At 50.9% G+C, this 22,339-nt stretch overlaps 1 protein-coding gene across 3 annotated transcripts in view; it reads right to left on the reverse strand.

The window, feature by feature from the left end:
* SIL1 (SIL1 nucleotide exchange factor) overlaps window positions 1-22,339 on the reverse strand; it is a 109,051-nt gene that overhangs the window by 72,706 nt on the left and 14,006 nt on the right. For all 3 annotated transcript variants that reach the window (XM_057378693.1, XM_057378694.1, XM_057378692.1), the window contains 2 exons: window positions 9,324-9,438; window positions 5,378-5,513 (listed from right to left, as the gene is read on the reverse strand). In XM_057378693.1, the coding sequence (XP_057234676.1) occupies window positions 5,378-5,513; window positions 9,324-9,428 (241 nt within the window). In that variant the 5' untranslated portion in view covers window positions 9,429-9,438. The remainder of the gene's footprint in view (window positions 1-5,377; window positions 5,514-9,323; window positions 9,439-22,339) is intronic.

Here is a 22,339-nt window from a genome sequence, read left to right on the forward strand (position 1 = left end):
GGAAGAACCTACCTGCTCACTGTCTGAGCACCTCCCAAGCCTCAGTCCCATCCTTGTCCCAACATCAGGCAGGAAACACYGCTATCCCTCTTATCCAGACCAGGAGCCAGGCCTGGAGGACCTGCTGGGTGTGACACACMTGCCTGGCACTGCCCCACACCCGAGGCAGGAGCAGCACCTTCAGCCCTTCTGCCAAAGACTTGGAATCAGGCACAAGCCAATGTAAGGGACACGGTGCCTCCTGGTATGTGAAGGTGAGAGACAAGGAAAGCCCAYAAGGGTGAGGAAGCTGAGAGAGGAGCCCCTGAAGGCAAATGGCCGTAAAAAGGACAGGCACAAGATACATTTAGGAGACAAAAAGCCTCATATGCAGGAGGTCAGATTAAAAACAAGCAGGGGGAGAACTACCAGTGGCCATAACTCAGCTTCCAAGCACTGAGCATTTGCTCTCAAGTCAGCCAGGCTTGTCCTACCTGCTGGAATCACCCTGGAGCTCTGCTGTTGCTGGCCAGACAAGATTATAACAACAATTATCATGTACAGCCGAAATTTCTCCCCTCTGCGCATCAGTAACAAGTCACTTTATAAAGAGACCCAGAGAAGAAGCATTTCATCTAGTATAGATGAGGTTTTTWAAATTCCATTTGCCTTTCCTCTACATGCAAATCTGTGGTGATCTGATGAGGCTCCCATTTCCTGGGTTAGACACGTCAAACTCTGCAAAAACGAGCATACCCTGGTGGTTTCACTCTGTACTTCACAGCCCTCTCCCGACCGTGCTGCCATAAATATTTCAGAGACCTGCCCACCACTGTCTGAGTTAAGGTCCAGGTCACCGAGAAGCCAGTGGTTTGGACAGTCATTAATTCAGCAAARCAATTAACAAGAGCTGCTGCAGCTCAGGGCATCCCAGTGAGCAGCAGGGGCAGGATACCCACAGACAAGGTGTAAGGGACCCTCAGCAGCCACATCACCACCAAGGGCTGTGGSACAGGCTGGCACAGGGCTCCTGAGCCAAAGGCATCCCTCCTGCCTCCTTCTTCTCCCAGCTGTAAAAACCTCTCTCTGCTTAAAGCACTGCTGGCTCATTTGGCCACCAAAATCTCTGGAATGACAGAGACTGGCAATGAAACTGAACCGAGTTATTCCCCACTCTGAGTCYTGTTCTTTCCAAAACCACAGCAGGTCCTCCAAAGCAGCTTCTGAAAACACCTCCCCAACGTGGATGCCTCGAAAGCTGTGTTTCCATAGGTGTAAAAMCTTGTTTGTGCAGCAAATGAGACGGGAGAAGACCTGTGACAGCAGGAAGAGCACAGATAGCCTGAGGATCCTTGGAAGCTGCAGYCATGGATATTTAAATGCCAAGCGATGTATCATCAGCTCCCCGCTGAACAGAAGATGGTTTCATCTTTGCAGAAGCAGCACCAACAGCATGTTCACATCAACTTCACTCTGGCAGCCTGATCAACAGCAGCAGCTATGGCTCCTTGGTTTTTAACTGTGATACAATCAGGCACTTCAGCAAATGACTCTGGGCAGCACAAATGCCAGGGAGTCACTGCAGGCTCGGCTCTGCAAGGCAGAACTTTAACCATGGCTGACAGCACAGGCCAGCCAAGATCCCTGCTCTGCCCTGGAACATTCCATCCAAACCCCAGAGAGATCCATGCTGCAAATGCCAGGCACCAGTGCCAGGCTCTGCTCCATCTCTCTGGCCTGCAGGGAGCTGCTCTGGAGCAAATGCAGCCTCTCTGTGCCCCACTGCTGCCTGTCTGCASAGCAGACTGTAAATATTTTCATGTTTTGGGCAGAGGAGGTTCTCACTTGTCCATCTGGATTGCAAACTGGACTCATTAACTCCCAGCTGTCAGCTGGAAAACCTGCCAGAGGCTTTCATCAGGGAGGAGCTAAGTGCTGCTGCCACAAGGGTRGGCAGAGCCCACCTGAAGAGGCTCTGTGCAGCTCCAACTCTGCATCCATCACTGCTGGGGGGGTCATTAACCCCCTTTTCCTTTCCCAGTTCAACCCTTGTCTCTTATAYCCCTTTTCTCAATCTTCACAGCAAAGCCTTCCCTGAGGAGCCACTGCTGACCCAATGCTGGGTGGAAAATCTGATGCTCAGTGATGTGAGTAGATGGTCAGAGCATTCCAACTTTCAATCATCATCAGGAATGCTAAACAAAACAGTGGAAAATTTGTTGCCCAAATAACAAAAGTAGGTAATTCCCAGGAAATAAAGCATTTGTGTGCTCTGGGATACTGCGTGGCAAATTGGAGGTACCAGAAATGTGAAGGAAATGCTTTTATACACAGAATCTCCAAGAAAACTTGACAAATTGATGGAGGAAACCATCACAGAATCATGGAATCATTGAAGTTAGAAAACACCTCTCAAATCGAGTCCAACCATTAACCCTGCACTACCAGGGCCACCACTAAATCACATCCCTAAGCACCACATTCACACATWTTTTGAACACTTCCATTCATCTGTGCCATCCCAAGGACTGAGGGTCAGTCTCTGGTTGCCATAACCACCAGCAGGATCACTTTGAGAGGCAGCAGGTGTTTCTGTGTGCTGACAGACTCACCCCCACAAGCCTGGCACAGCTTAATGTACACAGCAACAAAAGAAAGTCACCTCTCCCAGATTCCTCCAGAGAGGTTCCAACTTTGAAGGGTACCATCACCTGGACAAAATGCATTCTGAAAGGAAAAAGACAGCAGAAGAAGCACAACTTCAAACAAATTCTGTGTCTGGGGTRGAACAGTTACCTGATCATGAGGAGTCTGAGCAGGGGTGTGAACCTTCATTCAGAGGGCACTGCAATCCCACTCACTAAAACCCAAAAACCTGCAGCTTGCTGTGGGCTCCAACCAYGGACAGAAGGAAAAGCCCCATGGATGATACCAAAAAGTACAATATCTGAGATTCCGCAAGGCTTTCAGAGGCGCATGTCTCCTTTCAGTCTGAGCCCACTACACCTGGTGCATTATTTAGTGCCAAGTGAGAAAGAAGCAATGCCTAACAAAGTGTTAAAGGACTTTGTGAAGTTTCACCAMCCTTTCCAGAGCCGTCAGCTCCAGCTGCCTGGCAGAAAAGACAACTGATCTTGCTCCCAGATTACAGGCAGCAGAGCTCTTAGGGCAACTGTCTGTCTGTGTTTGCATCCAGCTACCTCCAGCAGCTTGAAGTGTGCTCAAAGTGCAAGAAAGCACTTGATCAAAATCCAACTCACACTGTAGACAGCAAGGAACAAGCGCCTGAAGCGYTACAGATACAATAACAATTGGATTTGGGGAGGGGGATCTGACAGGCTACAGGTTGATGACACGGCTGCAGTCTCAGTGGAAATGGGTATTGATGTAATTAGCAACAGGGAACTAGAAACTCAGCAGAGGAAAACTGGGAATACATCTATAAAAGATGAGCTGCTGCACCATTGTAGAGAAGCACAAAAATTATACGTGAGCTCAGAACAGGAACAACTTGAAACAAGAGTGAGATGGGGGAAACGCAACTCCAAGCTCCCTCCCATCGTTCAGCACTGAAAATTCAAATTTTAAATTAAAACATTTGCTTATCCAAGAGAGACTGGCTCAGTTTGCCAGAGGGATGCAACAGGAAAGGGAGTARGGATATCCTGGAGAGATGGGCAGCAGAGGGCCAACTCCTGAGCACAGCCCAGCCAGCCCAGGCAGGCTCTGCTCAGCTGCCAGTGAGTGGAACTGCAGCAAAAACATGGCAAGGTGCAGAAMCAGTGGATTACACACTGCCCGGGTGCATGGCTCTGCTGAAGGGCCAAAAGGTGCGTCCTTGTGCAGCCACATCAGCAAATCCCCTTGTGCCAGAGTCAGCTCCCTGCCCAGTACGGAGCTGTGCTCGCACTGGGAAAGCCTCGAGGCCAGAGGCTGCAAGGAGGGCTGSTGCTGGCAGCAGGGTCCCCAGCCTCGGTAACACATGTGAGAAAGTGTGAGTGCCAGTCCACAGAGATTTCCCTTCAGAGGAACCCCCAGGAGCCAGAAACCCAGGCTGGCAGTGGGACACCAAAGAAGCCTCCTTTGTGACACGTTCCCAGTGAGAGGATCTGTAGGAGGTAGGACATGAGACAGGACACTGTTTAAGTTTTACGAGAGTAACCAAAATTACTCTCCTCTGTGATTATTGACAGGCTCCCCACTTCCACAAGCCCTTCACTGCACGAGTCCAACATGGAATTACTACAGAAATGAAGCCAACAAAGCACCCGAGCAGTGGAGAAGGTGCTGGTGAACAAACCCTGCAATGAGGTTTATAATGATTGCAAGTATGTACATGTTCTACTCCAACAGAGCTGGTGGGGATCTGCCAGGCTGAATAATGAGCAGGGACACTACACGCCTTCCATACATAATGGTACAGAAATGGAATATAAGTATATACTGTGGAATGGAGGGGCTTCTGTAGCCATTTATGTTATTCAAAGATTTACACTTGGAAAAGTCATTCTGCTATATCTGGCAGAAATTTCAAGACAAATGGAACCCATACTTATTCATTCACTGATAATACTGAGCACAAGATAAAGCTCTTAAATTCAGAGCACTTTATAAAAATTAATTACTACTTAGTTTACCCTTGTGAGGTGGGAAGGTATTACACCTGCATATACATGAGGACACCAAAGCACAAGTGGATTGGACAGCTCATCCAAGACCCCAGAGGCAGGCTAATTGTTGAAATATGTATGCACACATACATCTGGGTGTGTTTCAATGGGTTTGGCCCCTCCAGAGCCTTCCCAGCACACGGAGGCCAAGCTGCTCCGCTGGGCTCCTCTCACTATAGAGTCCCAGCACATCTAATGAAAGGCACCAAGCCAAAGAAAGGGAAGAGATTTTTTTTTGTGGTTTGCACAAATAAGAATAAAAGCTAGATTTCAAACAGCCAAGGAACAGAAAACCYATTGTTAAAAAGCTGTGCAGTGCTCCAGTGACAGCTCCTAATCAGCTTGCCACTGAGCAGCTCCACACCAGAGCACAGCAGAGCTGGGAATCCACGTGCCAACAAATGTTATAAAACCTGTCCCTCGACAACTGAAGAGAGAGGGCTGTGGAGCCAGGGACAGAGACAGCCCCCCACCCACAAGGGGGCTGGCAGCCCACCCTCCTGTTCCAGTGACCTGAAAGCACTTGAGCAACCGCTCCCCTGGTCAGATGCTCTGCCCTTGGCTTCCAGCCCCTGAACCGGGTCACCGAGTTCTTCTCTCTTTATCCGAACATCAGCAAAAGCACTGATTGTCATGGGAACAAACAGGAATTGAGTGTCTGCAAGGCTGCTGGCAGTGCTGACAGGTGGGGYTCCAGAGGGAGGCTATAATTAGCCAGCAGCAGTTACCTGGACGCAGGGTTTGCCACTGATCTGTGGGGTAAAACACTTCCAGGTCTTCAGGATCGGCGTCATCCTCTGTCACCGGCTCGTTCCCACCTTCATCTTTTATGTCGCTCTCTTCTATTTTTGTTAGGGCAAACTCCTTTTGGAGACAAGAGATTCAGCTCATTAGCAATTGCATCTGGGTAATTTAGYGCTGGCTGAGAATACAAATTTTTTCCCCTCGCCAGCAGATTTTTTTTTTTTTGACATCCGAGATTCTTTCCACATGGTTAAATTTAGATTTAAAGTATATTAAAGGTTAAACATGCATAACTAGCATGACATTTGTGCTGAACAAAGCAATGCAGCTTATTTCCTATTCCAGAGCAGGTTGCAGGTTTCAAACCAGCTCTCACAGAGCCTCACCTGTATTTCAGTCAGAGGCAGGAGCCTTGGCTATTATTAGGGTTGTGTAACATTSTAAGACCCCATTTTCCCTTACCTAAAAATATGTGAAACTTTTAACTTTTTCAGCTGAAATTTTCCACACGAGTGGAACGCCTCAAGGCTTGTTGGTTGGTTAGGGTTTTTGTTTTTGTTTTTCTTTTTTTTTTTCCTTACATGCACTTATTTCAGGCTTGGAGAAGATTTCAGCTAAAATAGTTCAGCTATTTCCAAAATAGGACATGGGAAAAAACACACCGAGTTGCCCACATGATACAAATGTGAGGATCCTCTTCTCTACCCGCTCCCAGTGTTCTCCAAGTCTTTTAAAACAATGAGGCAGGGATTTAATCACCACCTCCATGGCAAGTGCAGCACGAGGATGGCAGAGGTGTGGGAGAGCAGCCAGCACGAGTGGTGTGACGGTACGCCAAGGGAAGAACAGGGAAGAACAGCAGGGAAAGAAATCCTTGCTGAGAGGGAAACCTTGCTGCTCAATGGAAAGCCTCCACAGGGATCTGTGGGAGTCACATCCAACTGTGGAGAGTGCATAGTAACGACCTGTACTCTCACAMCAGGCACTGACTCCTGGGTCTGTGCTGTTCTGGCTGGAACAGGAACAGATGAACTGGCCCAGGTTCATCCTCCCGACAGCTCAGTGTCTGCTGAAATGAGTATTTTCAGCCTCTGAGATCACCAATTCAGTCACCACTGAAGAATTTGAGCTAACCACCCTACAGGGAAAAATTAGTCCTAATTGTTGGCAATTAGAATAGAGTTACAGCTCACTTCATGAAATGCTTGGATRTTAATCCTTAGAATGTTTTCACAGGGAAAAATAGAAGTAAATTCAGAGGTTAACTGGAAATTCTGGGACACATTCTGCCTTCAGTTCTTCTACTCTTTGGGAAAAAATGTATGCACATTYTCTGTCAGAATTTGGATGCTCTGCATTTAAATATCCATTTCCAGCCTAAAAGAGTCTTTTCTGAGCAAGAGAAATGTCAAACTGAGCAGAACGTGTACAGTAGCAATGACACTGCAGATGTGGCACTTGGGGACATGGGTTAGTGGTGGTGGCCTTGGCAGTGCTGGGTTAATGGTTATACTCGATGATTATAAAGGTTTTTCCCAACCTAAATAATTCCATGATTCCATGACCGTGGTAACAMACAAAGATGGCTGACAAACCTACAGAATGTTTTTATTTCAGCTGTCAAGAGGGACTGCAATTTCAGAAATGCATGAGAAACCAGATCTTAACTCCTGCTTTTGCTGAGTGCATCAGGGGCTTGGAATTGTTCAAATTATAACAAACTGTTAAAGCTCAGGAACAATCACAGCCATAAAAAGCCAGGTTGTGCAGATGAAAATCAATGTTAACATTTTCCAAGCCAACACTCAACAGSGCTAAAAAGGAGTGAGTGGAGCAGTTATTACTTAGCTTATTTCCACGGCTCTGTGATTATCCAAGAGGGAGTTTAGTGATACAGGCTATTGTAAATTTACCAACAGGCCTCCCAGAGCCGGATCTGTTCAAACACATAATGGAGACAGCTGATGTTTACTGGCCCTGCTTAGGAAAAGTGCTGGGGTTTAAATGCTCAGTAAGGATGAAAGGATGTGACTCGGTTCATTTAAGTGTTCCTGTCACTGCCTGGCCACAGTTGTTTTGCAATACTCCATTTTCATTAGCATTTCTAGCAAAAATGGGCAGCACCACACAAGCAGGTCTTCATTAACACAGAGATCAGTAAAACCCTTTTGGGTTGTTTTCCTAATTCAACTAGGAGAAAGATGTTTCCTAAATAACAATGGACATTTCCTTAAAGGCAAAAAGTGTCCTTGTTTTGTCAGTCTGAAATCAAGGGCAGGTAGTGAAAAGTCTGAACAGAGAGGGGCTGGGACACTGCAGCCTGCTTGTCCTAAAGAGGGATGGGAGTGCTGCGGAGCCTCTGGAAAGGACTGCAGGAAGGGTGATGGCAGAGCAGCCCCATGAATCCTGCCTGAACCTGGCACCAGGCTGCTTCCCATTCCACAGCTCTGACTGCGGGGCTGTCCCAGGGCTCCATCTCCAGCTGGGATAACTGAGCTCCAGCTTCAGCCTCCTCCCCTTCCTCCCTGAAACAGAGATGTGTCAACATTCACAGAATCAGAGACTGGAAAAGCCCTCCAAGACATCAAATCCAAGCTGTGCCCGATCCCCACTGTGTCCCCAGCCCAGAGCACTCAGTGCCACCTCCAGCCCTTCCCTGGACACCTCCAGGGATGGGCACTCCAAACCTCCCTGGGCAGCCCCTGCCAAGGCCTGACCACCCTTTCCATGGGGAAATTCCTGCTGATGTCCCCCCTGCCCCTCCCCAGCCCAGCCTGAGGCCGTTCCCTCTCCTCCTGTCCCTGTTCCCTGGAGCAGAGCCCGACCCCCCCGGCTGTCCCCTCCTGTCAGGGAGTTGTGCAGAGCCACAAGGTCSCCCCTGATCCCCCTTTGCTCCAGGCTGAGCCCCTTTTCCAGCTCCCTCAGCTGCTCCTGGGGCTCCAGACCCTTCCCCAGTTCCGTTCCCTGCCATGGACACGCTCCAGCCTCTCAGGGTCCCTCTGGCCATGGGGGCCCAGGACTGGACACAGCCCTCGAGATCCCTCAGCAGGGCCAGCACAGGGAACAGGCCCTGCCCTGATCCTGCTGCTACCCCAGTGCTGATACAAAAGTTATGACATGACCCCAGGAGGGCCCAAGGTACTGACCTTACAGTATTTATACTGTGATCTGTCCCTTGGATTTGCTCTGGGTGACAGTGCAGCCCCCAGGCAGCTGCACCCCAAACCAACAGCCCAGCAAGCTGTGGTGCAAAGGCTGGAGCAAGTGTCCAGGGACATGGAGTTGGTGGTCCCCTATGCCAGCGTGGCTGGGTTTATTAGACAAAAAGCCACCACTCTCTACTGCTCAAGCTTCCTCAAGRAAGTTTTCTGTGGGCCTGGCACCGAGGGGTCAGCAGCAGCATCCATCCTGGGGAGTTCTGCACACCTGACCCTGTGCTGAGGGGCAGACCCTACTCACCACAACCACAGCTGACAACAACCACCTGCAATTAGCARAATCCATGCAAATGGAACCCAAAGATCGAAGAGAATGCTCTCCTAAGCCTGACTCACCTGTGGTGACTCAACAGATGCACAGCCAGGAACCTGCTGAGGCCACTCCTTCCCCTCTCTCACCAGAGCACATCACTAGCTTTGCCTCTTGCCAGGGGAGAATGCGTGACAACTTCAAATAAAATATCTATGCAAACAGGAGCTGCCCCAGTGCCACTGTTCCTGTTGGAAAGTCTCTGGACTGAGCTTATTTTTTATTTTCTGGGGTGAGGCAAACAGCCTCAAAAAGTGCATCTGAAATACTGTTATCAAAGTTCCACAGTTGGGAAGAGGTGACTCACCAACACCCTCCTGGGCTCTGGAGGGGGATGAGGAAAGGCTGCCACCCTAACAGAGACCCCAGTGACCAACAGTGGCTGGAGCAGCCAAAACTTACGGGAGCTCTGTCGCTCAGACTTGGCCAGGAGAAGAGCACAGGCAGCAGCACCAGCAGCAGGTGGAATTTGGCAGCGGTGCAGAGGAGACTGGCCCAGCGAGACATTGCCACCAGCCTGAAATGCAAAGCAAAACAAACCCAACAGTGKTTTTTTTCATTTTCACAGGTTTCAGGACTCTTTACACAACACTTTGCGACACAGCATGGGATCAGGGGTGTGACACCACAGGAAGCACAACACCTCGAGGTGTGAGCACACTGGGATCATGGGAGCAGCCGGCCTCACTGCTAATGGGGTTTGTGACAGGTAATGCCAAGTACCTTATATTGACCCTGCAGGGGATAATCTCTCTCCTGGAAAATATGAGAAGACCTGCAAGACTTATTTAAAATCACTCTGTTAGTGCTATGTATGACAACCACAGGGAAAAATAAAAAGCAGTGCAATCCTGCGAAGGCTTTTTATGCCTGTGCCTCATTTTAWACACAGAAGTAGCTGCGTTAATTCAAATTAAACAAAACGACCAGCTGTCCAAGGATCAGGGGTTTAGCTAATCCATATGTAGGTTTTTCTTGAGGAAAACAACATTTTGCAGAGGTCAACAAGGTTTACTTAGTGWTTCCTACAGTGCAAGGCTTTCTCAGCTGCTCAGAGCACCGGCTCCCCCGAGCTGTGGGCCCAGGAGCTGGCTCTGGCCATGCTCACAGGAGCCCAGGGAGCAGTGCCATGGCACAGAGCCACCTTGATGGACCACAGAGCTCCTGCTGAACAGAGAGGGGGGAAAAAACTGCAGGGTTCTGTTGCTGTGGGTGCCAGTGCCCAGGAATGGAGCTCGTGTGCCCACCCTACATGTGTAACCACGCACACGTGTGCCCCCACTGCCTCRCCACATGAGGCTCTGGATCCACCTACAGCCTTCAGCTCGCTGCTGGGGTAGGGAATGGAGCAGCCTGCCAGCACACAGGCTGCACAAGTGTTTCCTTTGATTGGCTCTAAATTTACACGCTGCTAAATTAAACTAAATGAGGTCTTTTGAAAGAAGATGGGACTGATTAGTTCCGTTCAAACACTCCTTCATTACTCATCCCTCCATCAAGTCTGCTCCTACTCCAGGTTTTAAAGAAGTTCCTCCCATACATGCAGTCCAAAATATCTCGCTTTCTCTCTGCTGTCCATCAGGATGGCACATCACACCACAGTCTTCCCTCCTTGGAGCAACCCCTTTCTGTCCCCAACACCAGCTCCTGCCACCAAAGAGCCACTGCCCCCAGAAGCTTTCAAGGACATGGAGGGAAGGCTCCTCTCCTTCCATCCTTCACTGGTACCTTGTCTCTCCACTCCACTATGTTACTTCTTCCTCCTCCTGCTTGGCTTTGCTAGACAAAGAAAAGGCAACCCACAACATGACACTGCTCAGTGGTGGACAGTAGAGGGACAGTGGGGAGCAGAGATAACAATACATCTGATGCACTTCTGCATCTTCCAAAAACTCCTGAGCCAGGCTCTTCCTGAACAGCAGCCTCTACCTCCAAGCCGCCTCTACCACATCAACTGGATTTTTCCCATGAATTGGTTTTGGAGCAGATCTGGATTTCTGACACCCACAGCACCCCCGAGCAATGAGCTCCCCTGCTTAACTCACACACTGCAGCAAAGCTTCACCTCCCATTTCTTCCTTCAGTGTCTTCTCTTTTCGAAAGAGTCAAAGAACCACCTCAAGAACCCACAAGCCCACAGTAAACTACAGCCAGAGTAGAAGAAAAGCTCYCTATTTTCATAAGACCATGTTGTGGGTTAAGGTTTCTCCTTTTGTTTCCTTTCTTGTCGTATCTTTCTTTCCCATTTTGTTGCTGGGACATAGTGATTGCCAGGTCATCCTTTTGATGGCAGGGCRATTGGTGAAAACAAAAGAACCTAGTCCCACCCAAAGAGTTTCCTTGGGCACTTCTCCTGCCTGGCAGTTTGGTTTTTTTTTTTAAATTTCCTCTCTTTAGAGAGAGAGAAGTTCTTGCGAGAGTTTTGGGCTCGGAGAGGGCGTGTGTGTATGTGTGTGTGTGTGTGTGTGTGTGTGTGGGGCGGGGGGGTAGCTTCATAGCTTCACTTCCTGCCCTGCTTGGCTCAGGGGAGGACAGTGGACCTGCTGCCTGCAGGAGAGACCTTGCCTGCTGCCGCTTCAGAGCCCAGCATCTCCAGTCGTTGGTTCCTGTTTGTTGCACTGTGATCTTCTGCCCCTGCGCCTTGCTGGGACCCCTGAGATTCGTGCTGCAGTGGTCAAGGTCTGCTGCATCCCATCTGCAGCCGCAGGATTCTGCTCCTCTCTTTGTTCATCCGGCCGTTCTGGGGTTTCTTGCTGTCCAGAGGAGCACCGAGATCAGCATTTCTGCTGTGAGTTTGCAGAGGAACTTTTTCTCCATCCATCCCTGCTGTTCTGTGTCCACCATTGGCCACGCGGGAGATCTGAACCAGCCGGGACCCGCGGCACAGCGCCCCCTGCAGCCTCCGGGGAATCATTGCACCCACCCTGCCCAGCAGAGAGCAAACAGCGCCCCTGCTGACTGGGACTGTAACTGCACCAAAGGGGAGGGTGTGTCTCTGTGTGAAGCTGTCATTGGGTTTGTGGCTGGGTTGGTTGTTGCTATCATTGTTACTTGTTTTATCTTGTTATACATATTAGTAAAAAACTGTTATTCCCTTTWACYCATATTCTTGCCTGAAASCCTGTGATTTTGAAAGCTGTAATAATTCGGAGGGAAAGSGGGGGTCATATCCACCACTCCAAGGGGGGTCCCTGCCTTCATTGGCAAGCACCTGTCTTTTAAACCAARAYAGACAGGCAGAGACAACCTGTAGCCASAATCTCCATCTCTCTCCTGAGACATGGCCAAGTGAAACCAGGCCACAGCCAACACCCAGRCTCCTGAGCTAGAACACCCAGAGCAGAATGAACAGGCTCCAACTCCATCTGCTCCCTCAAGAGCTCCATCTCTGTGCCCTTMTGGACAGTGCCACAGCCTCAGGGTGACCATAACACTCAGTTMCCCCTCAACTCATCTCAGAACAAACTGCTACTTTTCATACAGGAAACAGGTTTTTGGGTTTGGTTGGTTTTTGGTTTTTTTAGTTATAAAACAAGCAGCAAAACTGGAATAATGAGTATYYCTCAAACTTTATCTGCAAGCMTGGAAATAAAAAGAAAAAAAAAARAAARAAAAAGAAATTCAACAAAGCAGTGGCTGAAAGCAAACGCACACTCCCAATAAAAATAGAGCTCACGTGTACCGAGGAGGCTGGTAGCAAATGACAGCACAGCCTCTTTCAAGCCTCCAGCCTCCTGCCTGCCTGGCAGATGACATCTGCACAACAATTAGCAGTTTGCTTCAGTCCCAGGTAGGCAGGAGGAGCCAACATGTGCAACAATGGGGCTCTGAAGCTCCTGGAGAGAAGCCTGCACAGGCTGACATCTCATTACAGGCACACACACACGCAGAGGGCATGAGAGGATTTCCACACGCAATGTTCTGTGAAACAGCACATTTTTAGAAATAACCCTTGCAGCCTGGAAAGTAGAAAATGTGGGCATGGTGACCCCACCTGCACAAGGGAATGTTTGCTTGGATTTGAGTGCACCATTTAGGGATCCAGCAGCATCTGGATAGTACCAAAACCGCATCAGGAAGGTCAAAAATTTCCCTTGTGCAGAGGGGGATGGGCTGGTATTTTTCCTAATAATCCTCTTCATCAAAGAAAATCAGGTACTAGGGAAAGAGCAAGGGGTCAGACTCAGAGAAATGTYCAGTGCTGGCAGTAATCCTCCTGTCAGAGGAGGAGATGTTGCTGGCAAGGAGGTCGTGCTCCACAGTTCCAGAAAAGCCCATCTGCAGTGGCAGCAGCACCAGCCCAGAGCTGTGCTCACCATTAGCAGGGACATTGCCAKTGATGGCACGAGCTGTGCACCAGGGAGCTCAACACAGCTCCCACACTCACAGGTGACAGAGGAAGCAGCGACAGGAGCACATTTCATTAATGCCTCCTGCTGCTGGCAGCGCCCCGTGCTTTCATGTCCCGGCACAGAGCCCACGCTGCCTGTCCTGTGCCACTGCAACAAACCCACCTAAAGCCTCATCTGAATTCTGATCTGCTGCTCCAGGAGARCACAGACACCCTGGAGCTCCTCCACCCCATCACCAGGCTCCGGCTTTCCAGAAAACTGGAAGCATTACGACTGAATCATTTACATTGGAATAGACTTTGAGGACCGTCAAGTTCAAGCTGTGCCTGATGCCCACCATATCCCCAGCCCAGAGCACTCAGTGCCACCTCCAGCCCTTCCCTGGACACCTCCAGGGATGGGCACTCCAAACCTCCCTGGGCAGCCCCTGCCAAGGCCTGACCACCMTTTYCATGGGGAAATTCCTGCTGATGTCCACCCTGCCCCTCCTCTGGCACACTCAAGGCCTTTCCCTCTTATGTTATCCCTTGTCCCTTGGGAGCAGAGCGCCACTCCAATCTGGCTCCCTGCTCCTGAGAAAGTCCCCCAGAGCCTCCTTTTCCCCAGGCTGAGCTCCCTCAGCTGCTCCTCACAGCAGTGACTATCCAGCCCCTTCCCCTTCCCTGGACCCACTCCAGCCCCTTGCTGCTTTTCCTGCGATGAGGGCTCAGAACTGGACATAAGATTGGAAGTGCCCCAGCAGTGCCAGCACAGGGGACAAGCACTGCCCTGGTCCTGCTGCCACACCAGTTCTGACACAAAATAAAAATTATCTCTGAGAATATGCAATAACAATAAGCCAATCCTTGTTCTCAGCTAGAGATCAGCTGAGGGAGCAGGATGGGTATGACAGCCTTGCCAAACTGCCTGCAGATGAAGCAGCTCAGGCCAGGGTTCCATGCAGCCACCCCTCGCTGATGGCTGGAGCTAACGGCAGCACCACCGGCACATTGCACATCTGCCAGCACAAATCATGGGCAGAGCYCCCTGGCTAAGTGCAGGACAGCCCTGGAGAGCCATCCAAGGATGGAAACCCTCAAGGAACACAGCCCAAGCACCCTCCAGGTGAGCCATGGCACAAAGACCTCCTGGCCCTCACAGCCTCTGTGGCTGAAGGTGAAGTTTCCAGGGCAACAGAAGCTCAAGGAATGYTCTGCAGCCAACCATGCACACTGTGGAGTTGGAGAAGGGCTCTCAGGACACAGAGCACAGATACCCTTCACACACAATGTCCTGTTAATGGGGGCATCCACGGCCAAGCCCAGCGTGACAGGCCAAGTGATGTGCAGTGCCACGGAGAAAGAGAAGGAAATTCAGCTGGCCTGACCTGAAAGTTTCTTCCTCTGAGCAGGAGGGTCCCCAGGTCTGTGGGGAGCACTTGTTTTTGCTGACGTGCTGCAGACACCCTGGGAGCACCCTGTGGCCAGCTGTCCCACCTGYTCCATGGTCAGCTACACAGACAGGAGAAAGAGGAGGTTTGGAGCTGAAATTCAGCCCAGGAGAAGAAACAGCCAAAGGGCAGAGAGGATTACTGGGAGGCCACACATTAATGCCCTTCCTCGGTTATTAGTTGGGTCTGCACAGCACTGTGTTTTCAAGCAGGACCAGCCTACACACACCACATCCTCTCCTCACCAGGGGCACAGGCACAAAGGCTCCCAGTACACACAACCCAAGCTGTGAGCAACCACACTGGAAACACTCATGGATTGGGAACACAGGCCCAGATACCCACGTGCCTGCTCAGCAGCTCTCACTGCTGAAGACCTATCTCAGTCCTTCCTGTAGCTGGGCACTGCACTGTAAGACACAGCATTTCTTGGATTTCCTTTGGAAACTGGGGCCATGAAAAAGCAGCTTGCCCATATTAAAACCCCAACAGATCTCTTATGCAAACATGTTGCTCCTAACACATTTACCTGGAGATGGTCACCTGTAGCACATTTTAACAGGGAGGGTGCAGCAGGAAGATCCAAAACAATGTGCAAGATGCTGCAAGAACCACGACGAGCTASCAAACCTTGCACAACAGGAGCATCTGCCTTCACTAAGTATAGGACTTCTGAGGACCTGATAGTTTCTCTCCTCTTAAAACCCATCTTCATCTTTATTTCATGCTTTTTCTTCCCTAAGATGAGGAATGGTCACCACCTGCGCCTGCCCCGGGTACACAGTACCCAGGTTTGGTATGGCTGAGGGACAGGCACTGTGGGGCTCCAGGGACCCCCTACTCCATGCATCTGTCTGAGCTCCCTCCTGCCACTGATAGGTCCTGGTCAGCAACATCTCCAAAGCAGGCAGGAGGGAATTTTCTCCTTCATTAAAGCCAGTATTAAAACTACAAAGATCCTGGAAGAGACCTGAATACACCTGACTGATCAAAGAACAGGATCTGAATAAAAATTGATAATAAAAACAGAGTAAAATAATAAYAATGAACCCATCACATTATGCCAAGTCAGAGAAGAGCACTGAATGGCAAAGCTAAACTGAAGCTTCCTTCAGGGACCCAATTAGTTTGTTCTGTGTYTTCCCAGAACAAACCAGGCAGGAATAGAGCCCTTCCCCTCTATTCTTGTCCCCTCCACTCTGGTGAGACCCCACCTGCAGCTCTGGGGACCCCAACATCAGAAAGATGTGGAGTTGTTGGAGAGAATCCAGAGGTCATGGAGAAGCTCCCAGGGCTGGAGCCCCTCTGCTCTGGAGCCAGGCAGGGAGAGCTGGGGTGCTCACCTGGAGAGGAGAGGCACTAGGGAGAGCTCAGAGCGCCTTCCAGGGCCTGAAGGGGCTCCAGGAGAGCTGGAGAGGGACTGGGAACAAGGGATGGAGGGCCAGGAAACAGGGAATGGCTTCCCAGTGCCAGAGGGCAGGGATGGATGGGATATTGGGAAGGGATTGTTCCCTGGGAGGGTGGGCAGGCCCTGGCACAGGGTGCCCAGAGAAGCTGTGGCTGCCCCTGGATCCCTGGCAGTGTCCAAGGCCAGGCTGGACATTGGGGCTTGGAGCAGCCTGGGATGGTGGGAGGTGTCCCTGGTRAGAGGTGGAACAAGATGAGCTTTAAGTTCCCTTCTAACCCAGCCCATTCTGGGATTCTGGRATTCTCGGGGTACAGCCCCTCTGCTCTGGGTTGGCACAGGCTTCACACAGCTCCACCTGAGGTCAGTGCCTGGGATGATCTCAGCAGCTCTGCTCCTCCAGGAACCCTCAGGAAAGCACCCCCGTGCCCCCAGTGAGTGTCTCCAGCCCCACACAGCAGCCCACTCAGTGAGAGCCTCCAGGCCCTGCCAGATGTCCCACCTGGGCACAAAGCCCCAGACAGATGAAAACCAGCCCAGGGAGCAGCACTGATTTGCAGGCACCCTCCCACCTCCAGGATGTCAGTGGAGATGGTGTAGGTGCCATACAGACCATTCCATTCATGTAGCTTATGAAATTGTTTAAAAAAAACTTTATTCTTCCTGCTTGCTCCTCATCATTTACTCCTACTAGGACTCTGCTCTGGCGTGTTAAAAACACTCCTACACAAGTGAAAAGTTGTGGGAACAGCTTCTTGCTGCCTACAGAGAACCTACACAGCAAGGAGGTCACRCTTTGAGTTTTACAGGAATAAATTGTGGCTCGAGCTGTGCTGGCTGAGCACAGGCAGCAGGTCATGCTCCCACCTGCAGCAAAGCCCCACTCCAAACTGGGACCAGCATACAGGAGGGAATTGGGACATGAGAAGAACAGGATAACCATGGCACAAACCCATGTTTACAGAGCGTGGCATCCACTGAGCAACCATGCAACCTTTGTAACTGCTGCTAACAAATAATAACAATAAATATTAATAACCCCTGCAGGCTACCTGTGCAGCCATCAGCTCACATCAGCCCCTCGAGCAGGAGCTTGGCCGTGACACCACCAACCCAGTTCCCACAGCACTGCCAGAGGCTGGCACCAGTGGAGCAGGACAGGGATGGATCCAGCAGCAGGGACAGCCCAGAAGGGCCCAGGCACGGCGGGGGCAGCTCTTGGCACCGGCAGCTTCACCAGCATTGCCACAGCTCCCCCTGTGTTGTCCATCACTTGGATAAAGCTGGAAAGGACCCCTCCACCCGGCCACAGCAACCCTGCCCTTGCTGTTTACACAGCAGGCACAGTTTCACACTCAGCATCGTTTAGTTTGTCATTTCAATTGACTCAATTAATTCATTCAGCAAGCAGCATTCCCACAAAATGCTGCTCTCCAGAGGGCAGGAGCACAGCTTTGGACTCCGTTTGAGTTTGAGACTTGGTCTGAGGCTGAGCAAGGCTGCCCTTGCTCTCCCCACCTAAAAGTCGCTCTCTTTTTAGCGACTGTGGCAGAAGGGGCCACGCTCATTAGCGTTGGTGACAGAAGGGGCCACACTCCACTGTGCCTCAGCATGACCCCAGCTCCAGGAACTGCACCCCAGCACCCCTCAGATCCTCCATGCCAGAGAGAGACTGCTGAGTCCAGGGTGGGGGATCTTCCCTGCCTGGATGGAGTGTACAGGAGCAGAGTGTGCCTTGGAGATCAGAAGACTGAATTTATCATTTATTATTTAYAAGCAGTGCATCCATCTGAATTTCTGGCAGCTGCTCTCACAGGGCTCTGCGACTGCCTGCACACCACATGACACTCGCTCCACAGAGCTCTGGGGCTGGCAGGGACCTTTGAGTCCACATCAGAGTGCCTGTGCTGATTTGCACCAATTTAAGAGTTGAGGACTTTACCTGGAGATGAGAGATGCACAGGGACCTTCAAAACAAACATCTTTCTGAAAGCTGTCACACTRCCTGACCTCAACCACATGAAACAGCTTTCCCCTTCCTCCTCACCTCCCCATCACCCCAAACCCCAGCTGAAAATATATCTTCTCCTGCCCATACCGATTTCCTACTCCTGCTCCTTGTTGCAATTTCCCATGCACAGCACATACAATAAGTGACGTTTTTGCCCCCCACTCAGATCTGCCCTTTCCATCAGTTCCTATTTGMAAGGTGACACCTTGGCTCGCACTAACCCAGGAGTCTGCCAGAATTCAGAATGTTTTTACCTGCTCTGCTTTCCCAAGCTTGGAGAATCTAACAGGAAAGAAAGCACATGCTGCACTAACCACATCCCAGAGAACCATGGCAGCTGGGCCCACAAATTGCCAGAGATTTAACTGGCTTACTCCCAGCCTCTCTGGAAACAGCCTTTTGTATTTCCCAAGTTCCTACTGTTCACCTGTGGCTCTCACAGGGAATAACAACCTCCTTCCCCTGTCAGATGCCAGCTTCCCTATAAAGAGACTCAATTAAGAGGTTAAAAAACCATGCAAAATTCCTGCTCAGTGTTACAGAAATCCAATGATGATGGACCAGGTACACAACACCCACAGCAGCACCTGCACCACATGGCCTGCCCAGTACAACCATTCCTCACCCTGGCTGGAATCTCAGTCTGTCCCAGCCCAGACCCTCACTGCCAGTTCCAGCTCAGCCTGGAGGTTTCCCATTGGGATTGCCAAGCCARGGACCACCCTGCTGCCCCCTGCAGAGCACCCAGCACAGAGGTGCCTGAGAGCGGGCACCTGAAGGACTCCTCCAGCTGCCCTATCAATCAGCCACAGTGAGCTGGGAGGTTTATGAAAAATGCATTTCGTCACCTCTGCACAGAGTGCCAGGCAGTGGTGACAGCTCTGACTCCCCGTGACAACCCGGGAGACAGGGAGCAGCAGGGAGCAGGGTGGCATGCAGGCAGCAAATGTGGGGCTCACCTGCCGTGTGCACCAAATACGTGGCCAGGAATAACGTGGCCCAGCAGCCTGTGGATTAATTGCATGGGATGCCTGGTTGGATGGCCAGCCCTGGCTGGGCTCCCACACGCTTCCAGTTTCATGGCAAGCTCCCAGCTGAAAAGGCAGAGGCCACTRGGATTCACCTCGTGGGTCAAGCGCATTCAGGAGCTGCCAGACTGGCACCAAAACCTGGACTAAAGCCCCAGAAACCTCAAACCCTCCCCTGAAGGGGAATGAGGAGATCCCCAGGGATGAATGTGACCTACTGCCAAGCAGGCTCCCTCAGGAGTGCTCCTGCCTTTGTCCAAAATCCCTGAATCAACCCAGACAAGTCAATCCCCACACTGGGGCTCAGCCGCTCCATTCCCAACACGAACACCACAGTTATAACCAAGGCTCCTTCCACTGAGGTCAGCAGCAATGCACAGGACCTGTGCTTGGATGAAAGGCTTTTTCCATGCTTCCTTCTTTTTCTCCCTGCACTAGTGCTCTTACAGTGGTCTCAGAGGATGCCTTTGTTAAGCAATTAAATAAGCCCTGGGACAGGAATGAGCAGGAAGGAAGAGCTGAGACTGCCATTCCCATCATTTACAAGTGACTCTCATGGTTGCCATTTCTCTATTCAGGCATTTCCCACCAAGAYTGAAAAGCAAGTTTTGCTTCCCAACCATCCAAGCTTCCCCAGGCCAAAGCCAAAGTAGAACAGTCAACCACAGCAGGCAGCATTCATTCAGCAGGGTTTTTCCTAAGGAAATTTAAAATAAAAAGAGCCCCTAGGACTGCAAACGCAGAAGCAAATGCACAGATGCAGAAAGCTGAAAGAGAACATAATTCCTTCTCTCTCCTGTTCTTCATCTGCCATCCCTACTTTGGGGAATGCTTTATTTCCTTTTAGAGAGATTTTAGATGTTACCTGCAGCAATGTATGGAAAAAACAGTTGAAATGTGATGGTGCAGCATTCTTTTTAATTAAACARTCCCTCAGGCACAACAGAATGGCCCCAGTCAAGCCCAGACCACTGCATGTCTGCCTCTTCGGGGGCAGGTGCTGRCCCCACTCCTCCAGCAGAGGAGAAGGTCTCACAGGCCCCTCTGGAGGTCTGTTATCAGATGGCCCAGATCTTCTGCAGGGTTTGTGTCCTTCCTGCTGCCACCCTGCTTTTTGCCTCATCAGCCTCCACTAAGCAGAGCTTTGGTTCCCCAAGCTGCTCATGGTTCAGGGACCTTCTTTCCYTTTGCCACCCAAACATGAAGGCCACAGAGCTGGAGCTCCTCAGCACCTCAGCTTCAGACAGGAAGGCTTTCATGTTGCACAGAGCGCCAGGCTCTGAAATTCCTCCGGTCTCTTCAAACAGCTGCAGAGCCACAGCTTGTGATCCGTGCAAAAGAGCATCTTCCTTGGGGAATGGAAGACACGCCAGCGTTCATCTCCACCTTGTCATGGCAGAACAAGCTGCATCAGTGCTTCAAAGAGCTCCTCAGCCTTAAATCCTTATAAAAYGTTGACTAAGTGGAGAACCTGCCTCTGAACATGCCACGAATCCCAGCAGAGGTTATGAAACAGCCTTGCTGTGAATGCCTGGGCCGTCAAGGGACCCGTGTGTGCCTCTGGAATGGCAGCAGGCACTGCACTGGGCTCCTCTCTGCAGGCAAGCCTCTGCTTCCCTGTGGAGATTCGAACTGACAGCTTATGCAGAGAGAACTAACAAGGTAGGGAAGCTCCCACCCCACAGGACCCTCCTGAGGGAGGCTCCATGACCATGCTCCCTGCTCCTTGGAGTCACTCAGGAGCGTCACTCAGGAGCGTCACTCAGGAGCAGTACTTCAGCTCCATCTCGTTGCCTGTCAGCCACAGCAGTTCAAAACCTGCATTATGGAAGGAGAACTGAGATGTGACCAGAACTGAGGGGGTTTCCTCCATAATTTTCTCCTCCAAGGAACAACAACTCTGTAACCTCAGTACCTTCCAGTCAGCACACTGTTTCTCATCTGGAGCTCAGACCAACAGCAGGAGATGCAGACATTCAAAAGTAACATAGGTCTATAGGCACCCTATGAAGAGTCCATTTAATGGACTGGCATATCTCAGTAGCTGAGCAGCACCCATCCACAAAGGGTCCTTCCTTTGGCAGTCCTGCCTGTCCCTGGATCTGCTGGCTCTGCACACACCCAAGCAGCAGCCAAGGCACACAGATATTTTCACTCTGCATGTCATGGTGTTTGCTGTGATTGACAAAGCCAAAAGCTCCAAACCATCACACACACCCTCAGCTCTGATCAAAGATGCACCTGCAGCACCTTCCTCTCTGCTGCGAGACCTCAGAACATCTTGAGCAGCTGCCTCCGCATCCTGGAGGTGCCACAGCAGGTGGGGACATGGCACATCCACCACAGGACTGCCAGACCATATCTGTACATGTCTGAGCTTCTCCSACGACGATCACAGACTGCAGCTGTCCTCCCCTGCGCACAGATTTTATCCCCAACGATTCCACAGAGCTCCTCCATCAGCTGCCATCCAAATGAAGCTGCTCTATGAACCCAGGCTGTTTCACTGACAGCCTCCACAGTGACTTCCAGTGACCACATACATCACATGTTAAGACAAGTTTTGGCACTGACCCCAATGAGGGAGTGAGAAATCTCCACGCACCCAGAGGCAGGCAGGGGCAGTTACTCACATGTCAAAGGGAACGGCAGTGGGAACAGGCTGCATATGTTTTCTGAGGCAAGGACCCTGTCATTTATGGAACAAATGGCACATTTATTGTGCTATTCAGGAAGAAATAATAATTACAGTGGCCTCCAGTCTCCAGTTCTTTTAAGTCTGTACTTAAAGAAAGAGCAAAAAAAGACCAAAGCAAACAACGCTTCCACAAAACCCTCTGAACCAGCTTTTAGCTGCTGGACAAAAGCGTGGCAGCAGGAACTGCTCCGCATTGTCCCGTCTCGTTCCTGTTTTGTAACAACAGCATGGCACTGCAGGCAAAGAGCGTCAGGAGCAAAGCGTGGCTTGGTAGCTGGAGTTGCCCTGACCCCCAGCCTCCTGCGCTGGCACTGTGTACCAGGTGTGCCCTGGCACTGCGCTCCAGGTGTGCCCTGACTGCCCTGGCACTGCACTCCAGGTGTGCCCTGGCTGCCCCAGCACTGTGCTCCAGGTGTGCCCCAGCACCGTGCTCCAGGTGTGCCCCAGCACCATGCTCCAGGTGTGCCCCAGCACCGTGCTCCAGGTGTGCCCCAG

This window comes from Malurus melanocephalus, unplaced genomic scaffold (assembly GCF_030028575.1).
Source record: "Malurus melanocephalus ecotype Western Australia unplaced genomic scaffold, MMel_1.1 scaffold_371, whole genome shotgun sequence".
Taxonomy (NCBI): Eukaryota; Metazoa; Chordata; class Aves; order Passeriformes; family Maluridae; genus Malurus; species Malurus melanocephalus.